The 17,493-nt window shown below is 38.7% G+C and overlaps 2 protein-coding genes across 5 annotated transcripts in view; both read left to right on the forward strand.

Annotated features, from left to right (window-relative positions):
* The first annotated feature begins 2,821 nt into the window (after window positions 1-2,821).
* Window positions 2,822-12,821, forward strand: mtx2 (metaxin 2). Of its 4 annotated transcripts, none has more exons than XM_008322472.3 (12): window positions 2,822-2,861; window positions 3,393-3,440; window positions 3,526-3,572; window positions 3,655-3,727; window positions 4,120-4,196; window positions 4,469-4,561; window positions 4,662-4,700; window positions 5,204-5,329; window positions 5,414-5,490; window positions 5,943-6,712; window positions 7,282-7,372; window positions 8,682-9,266. In XM_008322472.3, exons 1-10 carry the CDS (start codon window positions 2,822-2,824, stop codon window positions 6,100-6,102), a joined length of 780 nt encoding a protein of 259 aa, XP_008320694.1. In that variant the 3' UTR covers window positions 6,103-6,712; window positions 7,282-7,372; window positions 8,682-9,266. The 4 variants fall into 4 exon arrangements, with proteins under 4 accessions (XP_008320694.1, XP_024916639.1, XP_024916641.1 ...); XM_025060871.1 differs by lacking the exon at window positions 7,282-7,372 and having other exon boundaries at window positions 8,682-8,810; window positions 8,999-9,266; XM_025060873.1 differs by lacking the exons at window positions 2,822-2,861; window positions 3,393-3,440; window positions 3,526-3,572; ... (5 more) ...; window positions 5,414-5,490; window positions 7,282-7,372 and adding exons at window positions 10,248-10,380; window positions 11,062-11,289; window positions 11,827-12,106; window positions 12,670-12,821 and having other exon boundaries at window positions 6,098-6,712; window positions 8,682-9,275.
* Window positions 12,822-14,793: 1,972 nt separating this feature from the next.
* LOC103387732 (cadherin-5-like) overlaps window positions 14,794-17,493 on the forward strand; it is a 5,804-nt gene continuing 3,104 nt past the window's right edge. Inside the window, exons 1-6 of the mRNA XM_025060870.1 lie at window positions 14,794-14,976; window positions 15,119-15,252; window positions 16,045-16,154; window positions 16,235-16,337; window positions 16,430-16,560; window positions 16,647-16,761. Of these exons, the coding sequence (XP_024916638.1) occupies window positions 14,918-14,976; window positions 15,119-15,252; window positions 16,045-16,154; window positions 16,235-16,337; window positions 16,430-16,560; window positions 16,647-16,761 (652 nt within the window). The 5' untranslated portion in view covers window positions 14,794-14,917. The remainder of the gene's footprint in view (window positions 14,977-15,118; window positions 15,253-16,044; window positions 16,155-16,234; window positions 16,338-16,429; window positions 16,561-16,646; window positions 16,762-17,493) is intronic.

The following is a 17,493-nucleotide window of genomic DNA, read 5'->3' on the forward strand; positions in this document are numbered from 1 at the left end:
CTGGTGCAATTGTTCCACGTACAGATACTTGGGCTTGGATGGCAGAAAGTGTCTATGAAAACAGGGTTTTATTTCTACAGGGTAAACCTAATGCAGGGTTTGTGTTTAGTGTAGCTACCTTTAAAACGTGATGGTATTATTGACCTTTATTATTGCACAGAATGTAACAAACGACCAAAAACAGCAAACTGCCAAATCGCAAAACGGTAGGAGAATTGTATTTTTTTTTTTTTTTTTGAGTAAATAGAAGTTCTCGGTAGACAGATATTAGGACACGAAGCCATTTATTTTCGTAAAATAAAATCAGTATTTTTAGGGGAAAATTAAAAACAAATATCCTTCATATGTACGATTCTGATTGTAAGGCCGACATATTTTCTCAGGGTTACAAATACTTTTAAAGGTTGTCGAATAATCCCGCACGAGGGGTTTATGACTCACGTTGCATTAAAACAGTTCTTTGTTGCAATACAGTTTTGGTATGCTATCGTTTTGTATTTCTAGACTACAGCAGTACTTATTACTATTATGTGTGTTATTTAGATACATATTATATTACCATTAGAAGGAGATGCATCACTCGTTTTTGTATGAAGAGCGTTTTACGAGAAAAAAAAAAGTGTTTGTTAAAAATACCGACCGAATGTTTTTATTAATAAAAAAGCTGCAAAATGTGAACAGCGCGTTTGTTTCCTTTCACTCACACACACACACACACACGAACACACACAAAGTGTTGCTGTCCAGTTTTTTTTTTTTCCAAGACAATGTTTTTAGCATTGTGAAGAGAGGGAGACAGAAAGAGAAAGAACTGTGTTCTGTGCGAGTGTGTTTTTTTTTATTATTATTTTCTTCCAAGACTCGATACTCCTAATGCAGCCTTTTGTTTTAAGGCTATAGCTACATTTTAGCCTCAAATTGAATTCGTAAAATATTTATTTTAGGTCGGTTATGGCCCAGTATAACCTCGTGATGGTCAGTATTTTAAGCACACGGAGTAAATGTCCAGGTGAATGGCGTTGAAGGGTAAGAGTGAGATTCGAGCAGCACGCCAGACTCCAGGGTCGTGTGTTGGATACAGAGGAAGTCATTAATTGGAAATTTCCGGCTGTGGAGTGGTGAAATGTGGAGGGAAGTGGCCAACATTACTCAACCAGCTCACCAAACAACCACTAAGATCACCAGATACGTTGAAAGCGTCATTATATATGGACAGTCATGGTTCTACGCCATTTCTTTTTGACGAATTTAATCTTGAGGATTTCTAAAATATGTATATAATTTGTGTCAATACACGTTTCTGTTATGATTACCGATTATTTGCATAGTTTTAATGTCATAGTCTAGCGTTATGCTTTTTTATTTTATTATCATTATTATTTTGTAAACCAAAATGTGACTTTAGCTAACCAACGGCCATTTATTATTGGTTGTTAAGCATGGCGGCGCGAATCTCCTCCATTTTGGGTTTGGGTAATTAGGCACAACGTGACTCAGTCTTGTCCTTTAGCCTCTCTGGACATATTTAAAAAAAGAATAATAACATGGCAAGATTTTAAACATTATTTGACCAGACTGAAAGTGAATCTCTGACTCCTCAGGTATTTGTAGAGACAATAACAGACGTACACATCATAAAAGCGTAGGTAACGTAATGACCTCACTCACTGACGTACTTGAACTACACAGAAAATACAATGAGCAAGGCTGCCATCTAGCGAAAATAGTCCGCACACGCTAGAGCAAATGATGCATTTGCAAGTGATTTCTATTTCAGACATTTAATGGTTCATTTAAATAAATAAAATGTATTAGATTTTGTAAGATCATTCCTACATAACCACACTGAACAGTCACTCAGTATCACCTCATCATTTCTTATCTTAAGTGATCTACTTTCCTGTTATATAAGTACATAACCTAAGGTCGCACTATACAACGAAATACAAGGATCAGAATATACAAGAGAAGCTGCAAATGGACGAGTTAATGTTGCTAGTTACTTAACCTATATGTCACATGATGATGGTCAGGAGTGGGACCCCTCTGGTTTTGACATCTTATATTAGAGCTTTTCACGTTTCGCGTTTTCACGACAAAATAAGGTTCTACTCCTGCGGGTTTTTTCCTCCACCATGTTACACAGTCTCACCAATAGATGGCAGTAGCAGCCAATATAAACTGGCTCCTATACTACAGCGGTACTGGGCAAGATATAAATGTTTTCCCTTTTAAGTAATTCTCTCATTACGAATAGTTCCATATTTGATAGTTTTCACAGAACCTAGGTTATTATTCACTCCAACTATTTTCCAGAATGTATGGCAAGACTTTGGAAAAGATGGTTAATAACAGTCAGTGCTATTGCATTCAAGTGCCAATTGGTTAATAACGGTCAGTGCTATTGCATTCAAGTGCCAATAAAAGAGTTAGTTTGTTCATGCTTAAAGCAAAATTTTGAAGCGTATTGTTTGCATTTGCTAAAGAAATGCTATATTTAAAATAAATACCCAGCAAATATAATGTGTTCATTTTTAATTAGAAGTCGCCAGTTTCTGGTAATCCGTTTTTAATCATAGTTTATTGTGTCGACGTCGTCAGTTTCCCTTATTGTCAGCGCAAGCAAGGCTTGAATTATTTGTAGTCATGTCAAAGTCGGAACAGCGAAAGGGAAGAGTTTCCGCACGGACCTAAAATCGAGGGGGACCAATTCCACAGCTGTAGTAACATTTGTCCCTAAAATTGCTGCTGTGGGATTGACCTAGCATTCAATTTGTGCACTGTTTTCCCACGATAAGGATATTCTGGCAGAAGCCGCAACATGTCTCTTGCTACGGAGGCTTTCATGTCGCAGATTGCAGGTCAGTATCTTTTAATTTGTTATTGTTTATGTAGCATTTGTCTGACTTAGCTTCTGGGCTAACACGGGGTGCTGACATTTATGCCGTAGAGTGGCTTCTTGTTGCTGCCCCGGTTACTACAAACACATAACATGACTTACACATGTAAGAGGCGCCAACGAGAGCAGCGTTGATGTACAATGTGAATTAAACCGTTTATTTCTAGAACATTCGGCGGCACAAGACGTTTGACCTCAAATCTTGAACAGTACAGAGACGACCTTCTCAGCCCATGTATCAAAGTGCTCCCTCGTGTAATTTTGGAGACGTCAAACACACCTTAAACTCACCAAAATGTCTTTATTACGTACTTCAAATATAAAATACTCATATGATACTAAATATATTAAGACAACACACCCGTCGACGGTTTAGAAGCTTCACAAAACATTACAAATAAAAACGTTTGTAAAACTGTTACACTTTACAGTTTATAGTTTACAGTTATTTATGATTGTGATTATCTTTTCTATTTTTTTTAAACTGCGACAGCTGCTGAGCCATGGCCAGAAAATGCAACCCTATATCAACCACTGAGGGGTAAGTAACGGACTCTGACATGAACAGAAAAGAATTGACATTTCAATGTGTTTATCAATTAAAAACTTTTTTTTTTTTTTTTCAGAGGATCAAATTCTACTCTCAGACTGCGCGTCATCTCTTGCTGTTCAGGTAATGTTTTAGTGTGGGTGTTCTTTCCAATCTGTTTTAAGCCATTGTTTTTGTTTCACTCCGGCTGTTCTCATCTGTGCAGGCCTTCCTCAGAATGTGTGGTTTACCAGTGCAGGTGGTTTGCAGAGCAAATGCTGAATACATGTCACCATCAGGTCAGTATAAATGCTTCTGCTACTGCTGCAGTGGAATTTTCTTCTCTCATGTCATTCAGTGTTGTTTTTATCCACATGAAAAAACCCTTTCATGGAGGTCAACCCAGTCTTTCCTCTGAATGAAAGCCAAAACAATTTTTCAAGAGCAGTTTTTACCTTTTGACAATACAATTTATTTTTTGTTCCGGCCAAAGCAGTTGAGTATCAAGATGAGAGGTGAAACATCTCTAAGAAGACAGGACAGTCTATTAGCCCTGTATACGATGACTGAAAACTTTCGTAGACAATGTGTGATCAATAAAAAGTATTATTAAATACATAAACAACATGGGGTTTTTTTATTACTGTAGATGCAAAAATTATTATTTACTATGTTTTTTTTTTTATTGCAGGCAAGATCCCTTTCATCCATGTTGGAAACCAGGTGGTGTCAGAACTTGGGCCAATTGTTCAGTTTACTAAAGCGAAGGTATCCAACACTATACGTTATGATTATGTTGAACTTACTGACTTCATCAGTCTCAGATAAATGATCTAGGCATGAAAAAAATGTTTGTATTTACATGACATTTCTTAAAGTAAATGCATTCACGTAAAGACTAAGGAAGTGGTTTATTGTAAATAACTCATTATGGTCTGGGCTTTGACTTGGCCGCTCCATTCGCATCGTGATCTGAAACCCACTTCTTTGTAGCTATTGCTAAAAGCCTCGGGTGGCGTTATGGTGTTTGGACTTTACAGGGCCATTCTCTGAGTGCTGGACTGGATGACGTCCAAAGAGCTGAGATGAAAGCGTACATGGAGCTGGTTAACAACATGCTCCTCACTGCTGAGGTATACATACAGATACACACATATAATGGTCACGTGTAACTACAGTTAACATATGTATGAGATCCGTTTACCGAAGCACATGCTGTTTATTCCTTCACAGTTGTATGTCCAGTGGTGTGACGATGCTACGGCTACTGAGGTGAGCTTGGACTCCCACATGATTCTTAAAGGCGTTCATGCTAAATGCTAGCCTATCCGCTACTGTCATTTTTATGACAGGGTGTCAAACATATGGTCCGTGGCCCAAAAAACGGACGCCGCGTTTTTTCGACTAACGTGACTAACATTGTCAAATGTATTTGTGTTGTGCTTAAGTATTTAAATTAATAGGACGAGGTTGAAGAGCAAATGTTGCGAATGACACTGAAACATTACATAAAAAAGTATTTCATTTTGGATGTGTCATTAGCAGCACCCCCTTGCCAGCCACGGTACTGCAACTAAAACAGCAACATCCATCTTTCATTAACTGCATGTGCTGCTAATGGAGCATATCCATGTAGGATGAGCAGACGGAGTGAAAACCCATTGATGCTCATTTAGCTGAATTGTAAATATTTCATTATAATGCAGTCTCCGTGGCAACAGCAACAACTGAACTTCAACAATGCGCTTTCAGTAACACAAACTTTATTCCTGCAGATTTCCCGTCCCAGGTACAGCAGTCCCTACTCATGGCCCCTGAATAACATTCTGGCCTTTCAGAAGCAGTGGGAGGTTCGTAGGAAGATGAACGCCATCGGCTGGGGAGGAAAAACCCTGGAGAAGGTGAGATCGTTCCGGAATATCCAGCGTTCATGCACTTCACCCTAGTTTTTATTTCCTGCCACTAAATGGAGGTTTTTGTTTCAGGTTTATGAAGATGTAAGTCAGTGCTTTCAGGCTCTGTCGCAAAGACTGGGGACACAGACATACTTCTTTGCTAAACAGTACGTATGTTCCATTGATCAGTTCAATTTTTATCTGTACAAACCACTGTATGAGTTGCTGCCACCTAGTGGCTGGAGGCTTGTTATCATTCAAGCATTACAGCAGTGGTACACTTATGTCCAGCGTGTCATATTCCATTGGAAGCCCCTCACGCCTCCCCAGCCGGGCACGCCCCACTATTTGAGAAGTACTGGTTTAAGTCATCTCTTTTCAACGCATGTCCGAACCATCTGAGATCTGCTAATTTTATGTCCGAAAATCTCAGCATCTTCATCGCTTTCACTTCCAACTCCGCCATTTGTCTATTAGACAAATCCACTGTCTGTCTGAGAACTGGGATGAAATGTCTGTTGTCAGCGTCCCTGGTGTCTGGAGTTTTTTAATAAATAATATTAATAACTAACATGCCACTAAATGGATTAAAGAGTTTGTCGTTGTCCGTGTGTTGCAGGCCTACTGAGCTGGACGCGTTGGTATTCGGTCACCTCTTCACCATACTAACCACCAGGCTGACCAACAACGAGCTGGCAGAGAGGATCAAGAGCTACAGCAACCTGCTGTCATTCTGCAGACGCATAGAACAGACCTACTTCGAAGGGAAGCACTCGTGAAGCACCGAGAAAACCCTCGCTGTTGATCGGACTGATCTCGGCCAATACATTCGCTCTTTGCTCCATTTTTTTTTCTTTATTAAGCACTGGGTTTCAACTGATATTTCTTATCATTCTTTTTTCTTTCCCGTACATGATGCTTGTTGTGAACGTAGTTCAGAGAAATGATAAAAACAGACTAAACATATCCAGCGGCTGCGTATTAAAAGTAATCCATCGTTAAATGTGTTTCGTTTCAGTGATTTTTGGCGACGCCAGATTTCTGCCATCTTCCTGACTCTGTTCGGTGGATGAACGGAGAACAAAGTTACATTTCTCCAAGCAAACCGTGAGAGCAGATAACTCGGGCTTAAGAGGGTTTCATGAAAGAGCAACAATTTTTTATTAATAGTTTCATTAAGAAGAGAAAAGACAAGCATGGAGCGGTACACTGAGCAGGTCAACTGGTAAAATCCACAAGTGAAAAAAACAATGCTGGAATGTAAGAAAGGAAAGTCTGACTGACCAGGAGAACAATAATGAGGCAGAGCACCTACAGAGGAATGACCCAACCCCAATGGACAGTGATTCAATAAACTAAAGGAGGCCACAGCTTCATTCAGTGTCATAGGTAACTGCATCTCTCATGCTTAGAGAGGGTACACAACTGTAGGCAGATTTTGATCATCTGTGTTTACTTGCATCTGTGTTTAGGGAGGGAAAACACTACAGCAACACCTACACATTAAACACACACATGGAATTGTACAGTACCAAGCTGGACACAATCAAACCACAATGGGAACAAATGACTTAAATATCAAGTCATTTTACCCATATCTATACATGTTCTATATATTTATATATATATATGTATATATATGTGTGTGTATATATATATATATAGATGTGTATATACATATAGTATATAGCATACAGTATATACATATATTTATATATGTATATATGTAAATATACTGTATATATACACAAATACACACACTGTATATATGTATATATATACACACATACACACACTGTATATATATAAAAACATATATATACACACACTATATAAATATATAAACATATAAATATGTATAAGCATATATACATATGTATATTTGCAGTTTGGCTTCCCTGTATAGTTACAACCCAAATGTCTAATCAACATGATTAATTACTCTCTTCTCTCGCTAGAGGGCGGTAAAGCAGGTGGAATCAAATTGTAAAGAAGGACTTAAGAGAGTGGTGTTTTTTTTAACCTTGGAGTAGCAAACCTGGAATTCAGGTGGGGAATATATATAGAGAAAATTACTGATAAAAATATAGTTTTAACTAATTATTGTTCTTTTCTAAATTGTAAGTCTAAAGTGAGTCCTAAGTAAGTTTCCTTTGGGCAGGTCAAGCCAGGTGAAAGACAATGTTCAGTTAAGTCACGTTCATCAGTTTTACCTAATAATTGTATGCTATCTTTTCTCATTAGCTGTCTTTACTTTTTACGGTTTCGCTACTTCACGGATTTGCATCGTGCATTGTGTTCTGCATTCTGATTGGCTAAAAAGTCACTCCGCTTCTTCTCTACCTGTGCGCCAATAACGAATGTATGTGCTATAACATAGCGCATACACCACTAATGCTACAAATCCTGCCAGTATTTAGGGGCTTTATGCTAGTACTCATTTGAAATGATCTTGCGGTTACTGATAAAAATATAGTTTTAACTAATTATTGTTCTTTTCAAAATTGTAAGTCTAAAGTGAGTCCTAAGTAAGTTTCCTTTGGGCAGGTCAAGCCAGTTGAAAGACAATGTTCAGTTAAGTCACGTTGATCAGTTTTACCTAATAATTGTATGCTATCTTTTCTCATTAGCTGTCTTTACTTTTTACGGTTTCGCTACTTCACGGATTTGCATCGTGCATTGTGTTCTGCATTCTGATTGGCTAAAAAGTCACTCCGCTTCTTCTCTACCTGTGCGCCAATAACGAATGTATGTGTAACGAATGTATGTGCTATAACATAGCGCATACACCACTAATGCTACAAATCCTGCCAGTATTTAGGGGCTTTATGCTAGTACTCATTTGAAATGATCTTGCGGGCCAAAAATAATCACACGAATGTATGTGCTATAACATAGCGCATACACCACTAATGCTACAAATCCTGCCAGTATTTAGGGGCTTTATGCTAGTACTCATTTGAAATGATCTTGCGGGCCAAATATAATTACACCGCGGGCCAGATTTGGCCCCCGGGCCTGAGTTTGTGATATACAGCAACAAATATATTAAAATTGTAACGATCCAGAGAACATTAGGCGTAGCTCCAACAAATTTGTATGGGATTTTGTGCAATGGCCAATCATATAGAAATATATATAATTTTGAAACAAATTTTGGAAGTTCCAGACTAAGTCAATCCACAAATCATCAGACAGTGAGTAGTTAGTCTCCTCTCACCTAACTCTCCATCGCCCCCACTTTTCCAGATCCATGTGTGTTCGACTTCTTTCTCTGACTTTATCAAAGAATTTTTTTTTAAACTCTGTTTTGGTGCGTTTTTTTTTTTTAAACTTAATGTGTCTCTTATCGCTGCAGGAAAAGAAATGGTAGCACCAGGAAGGGATACGTAACACAATTACAGGAAGAGGAAGTGGGCGGTGACCTGTACAAGACAGGGGGCCGTGTTCTTCCACCATCTAACATTTTCACCAACTGGACATAAAGGTAAATGGAAATTTGAAGAAAAGCGTAGGACTGGAAAAAAAATTGTATCCAAGTGAAACCACCTGACGCCCTTGACCAGGGATGGAATAACAAAAAAAAAAAAAAGAGTTGGAGTTTCTGGGGTTTTGACCTTCTTTAAAGAACAAGGGAATTAATAATAATTTAAAAATTAAGTTTTATTTTTCAAGAGATTGTCAGACTTGCTGCTCAGGTCCAGAGAGGAAATCTGGAAAGACGAAAATCCACATCAGGCTTCAGTGGTTATTCCACAGTAAACGAAAGGAGTTGACCTGAAGAAGATTCAAATCAAAGTCCAGCACGAACATCCTACAAGTGGTTTCCAAACCGCTTTTCAGCGGTCGGTTCCAACTACAGCCTGTCAAATACAGCAGGACCAACACAGGAAGACGCCTCTTAGGATTTTGTTACTGAGGATTACCTGTGGTCAGCGGTCACTTTGTTGTGGTAAGTTTTTTTTTTTTTAATCTTTCAATATGTTGTGAAATGTGTTTAAAAATATTACAAAATGAAATTAAATGTCAAAAGTAACCTGAAATGTAGGTAAAATTATAATTTCAAGAGTGAAGCAAAACTTAATAAAACTTATAAAATAAATAAAATAAATAATAGCCTAAATATTTAAACTTCATTAAGTCTTGGAAATATTTCACCTTAACTCTGAAGTAAAACATTTTTCGTTTCTACCTTAAAAATACAACCAGAAGTTTTACAGGCAGCAAATTTTTGACTGATTGATTGACTATAAAATAAAATAAAATAAAATAAAATAAAATAAAATAAAATAAAATAAAATAAAATAAAATAAAATACCTGAAAAGTATCTGCGTATAATATGTTTTTTTGTTTGTTATTTCTGCTTCAAATATGGATTTTTTTTGTTATTTATTTTGTTATTATTCATATTGTTATTTATAAAAATAATCTTTTATGGGAATGTATCATTAATCCTTTGCGGTCAATCCACCTTTGCCCTTCACCTTTGTTCTTAAAACTCTGTAACAAACAAAGAGTTCTCATTGGACGGACAGAAATGAAGCACAAACCTATGACATCAGTCCTGAATATCCGTGGTTTACTGGACTAACAGGTGTTAGGTTGATTGTAGAGCAGGACACGGAAACACAAAGTGAACAGAAAACACGGAGAAACAGATAAAGCACCTACAGTCAGTGACACAGAGTGAGTCACAGGGACGAATTCATCTAACGGCACTGACCCACAGGAAGGGCGTGTCCTCGGAGTAATGATGAGCTCTCATTAAACCATCCCAGCAGACACCGTGTTGGGACTTCCTGTTGCTGATAAATGGGGCGGGATAAGATGATGGCATCTGAAGAAGAAAGAACCCTTTGGAAAAAAAAAAAAAAAAAAACGTTGTTTGTCAACGCAGCTGCTGCTCTTTGTATGTTTACGTAGGGAAATGAGACACGGGATGTTGTCATCAGGAACTCGGTACGTGGTACGCACCGTTTGTTGCAGTAGACGTCAGAAAGGAAAAGGCACAGTCTGAGATTCATTTATCACACTTCTCTGACACAAAAGGTCCAAAGTAGGTCATTATTTAAAGTAGGTCTCTATGTCTGTCTGTGATTTATCACAATTATTAGTGATATATAACACTTGAACTCTGTGAGCATGTGGAAAAACAAAAATTCAATCACGTATATCATGTATTGTTTTTGAATTTAATCTACAGTAAAGTGTACGTTTTGATCAACAAAATTGAAAATCTTTGTATGAACTCGGAGCAAAAATGAGATTTCTCATATTGTCTCATAACTAAATATCACGATCAGATAAAAAAAAAATGTATCCAAATATCATTGAAACCTCTGTTAAAACGTTTAACCTTTTAGAGTTATTCATTCTGAAAAAAAAATCCTGAACATGAAATGTTTGTGTATTTTTTGATTTTCAAAATTCATCAAGCGGACCAGATTGAACCCCCCCAACGGGCCGGTTTTGTCCCGCGGCCCTTATACGGTCCGGTTTCGTCCCGCGGGCCTTATGTTTGACACCAATGTTATAGACCCAGGTTCTTCGTGTGGTGATATGCTTTTAAACTGAAGCCTATTTTGAAACGGCTTCATAGCTTTTGTTCCTCATGTTAGTTGAAGATAAGAAAAGTTTTTCAGTTCGTTTTCTCTCTCATCTGTGGCCCCTCCCTCTAATTCCCATCGCTTCAATTGTCCTTTTGACCCCATGTCTTTTTGAACGTGTTTTCCCACAGATAATGGCTTGGCTCTCGAGTCAAACCGTGGTGTTCTTGGCTACGGTGGCCTCGTCGCTCACACTCGCCGCTGCCGATCTCGCCGTTGTGGAAGGAGAGAAACCGGGAGAACTTGTATTTGTGAGGAACTCTCACTCTGTCCTGTTCAGACAAAAGAGAGAGTGGATCTGGAACAAGCTCTTCGTGGAGGAGGAAAAGCCTACGCCGACTGCCTATAAGATCGGACAGGTGTGTTGAGCTCTAAAAGATCGGGATCCTCTTGAGGATTCTGGTTCAGGATTTAAGGTTGTGCCAACAGACAGGAAAACACGGATCATGACAGTGTCACTCTGACTGATATGACGGCTGGTTAGCGAGGTTAGCTAAGAAAACATACTGAGGTCTACATTAACGTAACTAGTCTGAGGTTGTAAGCCTTTATAAATACTCTTAAGATATTGTACATTCTACTTGGTTAAACTTTTTGTACTTTGGACAAAAAGGACAGCATTTTCCGTATTCTTTTCATCCTTTGGCTTTGTTTGCGACTTATATATTAATATGTACAATTTCACTTGTTTGTTATTTTCACATTGACAACCACTAGAGGGCACTCTAGGCTTCTGTACCGGTATCTGCTACTCCTGTACCACTGAAAATGTACATGTTCGTTGTTGTCACACTGACAGCCACTAGAGGGCACTCTAGCTGGCTGGTGCGACCTATACTCCATACTTTCATTAATTTGTGTTAACAAATTCAATTTCTACTGCTTTTCCCCGACAGTTGGAGTCTAGCAGAAAGGTTGATGGAAGGCGATACGAGATTTCGGGGGAAGGAGCAAATAGTATTTTCACTGTGGATCTGGAAGGAGACCTGTTTGTCACCAAAACTCTGGACAGAGAGGAGAAGAATTCGTACCGTTTGACTGCCAAGATGTTTGACCGCAACAACATGTTGATAGAAAGGTCCGGAGAATTTATTGTCCATGTGACGGATATCAACGACAACCTCCCAGTGTTCGCCAAAACATTCAATGGATCTGTCATGGAGAGGTCTTCTCCGGGTGAGTCTTTGTAACCTTTGGTAGTAGTAGGAGTAGTAATTAGTGGTGGGACGTGATTAGAAAACCCACCATTTTGTAATTAATTGATCACAATTAATCGCATTTAAGTCACATATTGATTGATTTTGGTAGATGACTAACTAAATGAACTAACATGTATCAATACAAACATAAGGTTTTGTTAACTTTTAAAGTATGGATGGATAGATGGATGGGTGGATGGATGGATAGATGGATGGATGGATATATGGATGGATGGATGATAGATGGATGGGTGGATGGATGGATGGATAGATGGATGGATGGATGGATGGATGGATGGATAGATAGATAGATAGATGGATGGATGGAGGGATGGATAAATGGATGGATGGATAGATAGATAGATATATGGATGGATGGATAGATGGATGGATGGATAAATAGATAAATGGATGGAGGGATGGATAAATAGATAGATGGATGGATGGATGATAGATAGATAGACCTTTTGGTCAAAAACCATCATAACGTTTGCTATGTCAACATGCATTGTGACTCATCTGTAATTTGAATTTGTCTAGGAACCAAGGTGGTTCAGGTGCAGGCCACTGACGCTGACGATCCCACCACTGCCAACGGTGACCTTAGGTATTCGTTGACAGACGATGGAGACCTCTCTGCATTTGAAATAAACAGTGAGACAGGTCGGTGCCGTGATTGGTTTTTCCTTTGATTGTGGTGAGGTTGGGGTTCACATAGACGTCTGTAATAACATCACAGTCAGATATATGCATATTCGATATGATCCCGCGGGCCAAATATAATGACACTTCGGGCCAGATTTTGACCGATGGATGGATGGAGGGATGGATAAATGGATGGATGGATAGATAGATAGATATATGGATGGATGGATAGATGGATGGATGGATAAATAGATAAATGGATGGAGGGATGGATAAATAGATAGATGGATGGATGGATGATAGATAGATAGACCTTTTGGTCAAAAACCATCATAACGTTTGCTATGTCAACATGCATTGTGACTCATCTGTAATTTGAATTTGTCTAGGAACCAAGGTGGTTCAGGTGCAGGCCACTGACGCTGACGATCCCACCACTGCCAACGGTGACCTTAGGTATTCGTTGACAGACGATGGAGACCTCTCTGCATTTGAAATAAACAGTTTGACAGGTCGGTGCTGTGATTGGTTTTTCCTTTGATTGTGGTGAGGTCGTTCTGTTGTTGGGGTTCACATAGACGTCTGTAATAACATCACAGTCAGATATATGCATATTCGATATGATCCCGCGGGCCAAATATAATGACACTTCGGGCCAGATTTGGCCCCCGAGCCTGAGTTTGACGCTTGTTGGCCACAATGTCTCCCTTAATCTAATCTAATCTAATCTAATCTAATCTAATCTAATCTAATCTAATCTAATCTAATCTAATCTAATCTAATCTAATCTAATCTAATCTAATCTAATCTAATCTAATCTAATCTAATCTAATCTAATCTAATCTAATCTAATCTAATCTAATCTAATCTAATCTAATCTAATCTAATCTAATCTAATCTAATCTAATCTAATCTAATCTAATCTAATCTAATCTAATCTAATCTAATCTAATCTAATCTAATCTAATCTAATCTAATCTAATCTAATCTAATCTAATCTAATCTAATCTAATCTAATCTAATCTAATCTAATCTAATCTAATCTAATCTAATCTAATCTAATCTAATCTAATCTAATCTAATCTAATCTAATCTAATCTAATCTAATCTAATCTAATCTAATCTAATCTAATCTAATCTAATCTAATCTAATCTAATCTAACCTAACCTATTCCAATCCTATATAATCCAATCCAGTCTAATCTACTCTACTCTACTCGGCTCTAATCTACTCTAATCTAATCCAGTCTAATCTAATCGACTGTAATCCAATCTAATCTACTCTAATCTAATCCAGTCTAATCTAACCTAATTTAATCTAATCTAATCTAATATAATACAATCCAATATAATCCAATCCAGTCTAATCTAATTGAATCAAATCTAATCTAATCTAATCTAATATAATACAATCCAATATAATCCAATCCAGTCTAATCTAACCTAATTTAATCTAATCTAATCTAATCTAATCCAATCCAGTATACTCTACTCTAATCCGGTCTAATCTAATCTAATTTGATCTAATGTAATCCAATTAATGTAATCCAATCAAGTATAATCCAATTCAGTCTAATCTAATCTACTCTACTCTGCTCTAATCTACTCTAATCTCATCTACTCTATTTTACTCTACTTTACTCTAATCTAATCTAATCTAATCTAATCTAATCTAATCTAATCTAATCTAATCTAATCTAATCTAATCTAATCTAATCTAATCTAATCTAATCTAATCTAATTTTATCTAATCTGATCTAATCTGACAGGTCCATACTTTTTCTGTGTCTAAAACTAAAGTCTGACTGACAGGTTCATACTTTTTCTGTGTCTAAAACTAAAGTCTGAAACAGTATCTGTTAAGAACATGTTTGTCGTAAGAAATACGGCGTTGTACTGCAGTAATACTAATGAGATGTTTGTCTCAAATACACACACGTAACGTGTAACGTGCTAAGGAATCCTACCTTGACCTTTACCCACGAAGATTTCCAATACGTTTTCAGTCGTATCATTTTATATCCGTGACGTTTCTTTGCTGCTGTTCCAACAACAATGACAGATAAACATCCAAGTGCAGGACGTGGACGAGCCCCCAGTCTTCTCCCAGCCCACCTACACCTTCAGTGTGGAGGAGGAGCGCATGGTCAACATAGGAGATGTGAAGGCTGTGGATCCAGACCAAGCTAAAAATAGGATTAGGTACAGTGATTAGAACTGTCTGCTTTTGAGGAACCAGAACTGTTCGTTATTCTGCCGAGTCATTAAGGAATCCTCGCTTCCGTTTGTTATTCTGCTTCTGAGTCATTAAGGAATCCTCGCTTCCGTTTTTATTTACCTGCAGGTACTCCATTTTGGACAAGGGCTGTCCTATTGGTGTCAACCCTCTGACAGGGCAACTGTTCACCCTCAGGACCTTGGACAGGGAACTGGAGGACACACACATCTGTCAGGTCAAGGCACAGGAGGAGCCAAGTGGTGGGTCATCCATCATCCATCATCCATCCATCCATCCTCCGTCCGTCTATCCATTCATCTATCCTCTGTCATCCCCCCATCCATCCATCTATCATCCATCCATCTATCATCCATCCATCTATCATCCATCATCCATCATCCATCATCCATCATCCATCATCCATCTAACCATCTATCCATCATCCATCATTCCATCCATCTATCCTCTGTCCATCCCTTTATCCATCATCATCCCTCCATCCATCCATCTATCATCCATCCATCCATCCATCACCCATCATTCCATCCATCTATCCATCATCCATCATCCATCTATCCATCATCCATCCATCATCCATCCATCTGTCCATCTATCCATCTATCCATCATCCATCATCCATCATCCATCCATCCATCTATCATCCATCACCCATCATTCCATCCATCTATCCATCCACCCATCATCCATCATCCATCATCCATCATCCATCATCCATCATCCATCATCCATCTATCCATCATCCATCATCCATCTATCCATCATCCATCCATCATCCATCCATCTGTCCATCTATCCATCTATCCATCATCCATCATCCATCTATCCATCATCCATCATCCATCATCCATCCATCCATCACCCATCATTCCATCCATCTATCCATCCATCCATCCATCATCCATCATTCATCCATCCATCATTCATCCATCATCCATCATCCATCATCCATCATCCATCCATCCATCATCCATCCATATATCATTATATTGCACTCCAACTGTTAAGCCTGTACTACCGTCTGTCCTCTGTAGGTCTGGAGTCCTTTGTCACAGTTAAGATTTTAGTCCAGGACATTAACGACAACGCACCTGAACTGGACGTAGAAGAGATCTACGTGTGTGAGACGGACGCCCCTAATACAGTAAGAAAGCCCTGCTCGGAATATGAACAACGGACCTGACCGAGGCTCGCCAATGATCCAACGCTTGTGTTTCTCTGAAGGTTATAGCTACGCTGAGGGCCACCGATAAAGACGACCAGCCAGTTTCCTTCACCTTTGACCTGGACAATGAAAACTCCAATTTCTCCATCCGAGACTTTGGCAGTGAGTCTTTGTTTTGTGCACTCGGCCTTGGAGATATTTGTTGTTTCCGTGTTTTTGATGCAGGCTCAAAAAGCTCTTTATGACTTTTCCAGATAACACAGCTGAAGTCCTGGTGAAGCAGGGACCGTTCAGCCTGGACGATGTGAATGATTACACCGTGGACGTGCGCGTCAGTGACGGAGGCACACCTATTCAGACGAGCCTCATCACACTGGCCATCAAGGTCTGGCTCTGGTTGTGTATTTGTGTGTAAGGACAGAGGGCGAACTGAGTATTGACCCCGCGCCTGTGCTTTGTTGTCAAATGTAGACGTGCAGCTGCGGAGTCGGTCGGATGCCCACGAAGTGCAAGGCTAGCGCTCAGAGAACGTCTGTCAGCGTCCAGGCCTTGCTAGCGATCCTTCTCTGCATCTTGACTATTCTAGGTGGGTAGTTGTGAAAAAGTCTTTTTTTTTTTTTTTTTGACTGCACGTCCCCGAACGTTTGCAAATCTCTTTTGACCCACCCGAGGGTCGCGACCCAGTCTTTGAGAAACAGTTTGGAGCTTTTACCAGTATGATATCAGTGAAGACGTTGTGTTTGACATTAGCGACACTTTTTGTTGCCCGTCCTCGTTGACGTCTCGCATTCACTTGCTCTTAAGGAAGAAACCGCATTTTATTCTCATGTTTTTGTGTCTGTCATGTTCAGTACATGGACCAGGGAGGTTTTTGGTAGCGTTCTGCTACATGGATGGCCTTCCTACTTCCTATTCAGTAGCTCCAGCTTTAAATAAATACATACCAACCCCCCCCTCACCCTAAAGGGTTTCCTGAGGAAAGGCAGTGAGTGCGAAAAAAGCTGCAACAATTGGGAATCTGTGCAGGGTCTTTTCAACTTCTGTACTACTCTGGAGGAGTACCTCAAGTTTTTATTGTTGCAGTATGCATACTTTTATACATTAGACCCTTTCATGAGACAAAAAGTTGCAAAAGACTCATCCTTAGATTTACTGTAGAAGCCTCTGTAGAGGTCTCTTTGGGACAATGTTATTAATAAATGAGAAATCTATGGGGAATTCTCCACTTATATATACATATATATGTATATATATATATATGTATATATATATATGTATATATATATATGTATATATATATATATGTATATATATATAT

The sequence above is a fragment of the Cynoglossus semilaevis genome, chromosome 12 (genome assembly GCF_000523025.1).
Source record: "Cynoglossus semilaevis isolate Cse_v1.0 chromosome 12, Cse_v1.0, whole genome shotgun sequence".
NCBI classification, from domain to species: Eukaryota; Metazoa; Chordata; class Actinopteri; order Pleuronectiformes; family Cynoglossidae; genus Cynoglossus; species Cynoglossus semilaevis.

What these genes read in the sequence shown, in the direction of transcription:
- mtx2 (XM_008322472.3), top strand. Translation starts at nt 2,822, where the DNA reads ATGTCTCTTGCTACGGAGGCTTTCATGTCGCAGATTGCAG. An exon ending in TTCAGTTTACTAAAGCGAAG is followed by an intron (nt 4,197 to 4,468) that starts GTATCCAACACT and finishes TGGACTTTACAG; the next exon opens with GGCCATTCTCTGAGTGCTGG. An exon ending in ACATACTTCTTTGCTAAACA is followed by an intron (nt 5,491 to 5,942) that starts GTACGTATGTTC and finishes CGTGTGTTGCAG; the next exon opens with GCCTACTGAGCTGGACGCGT.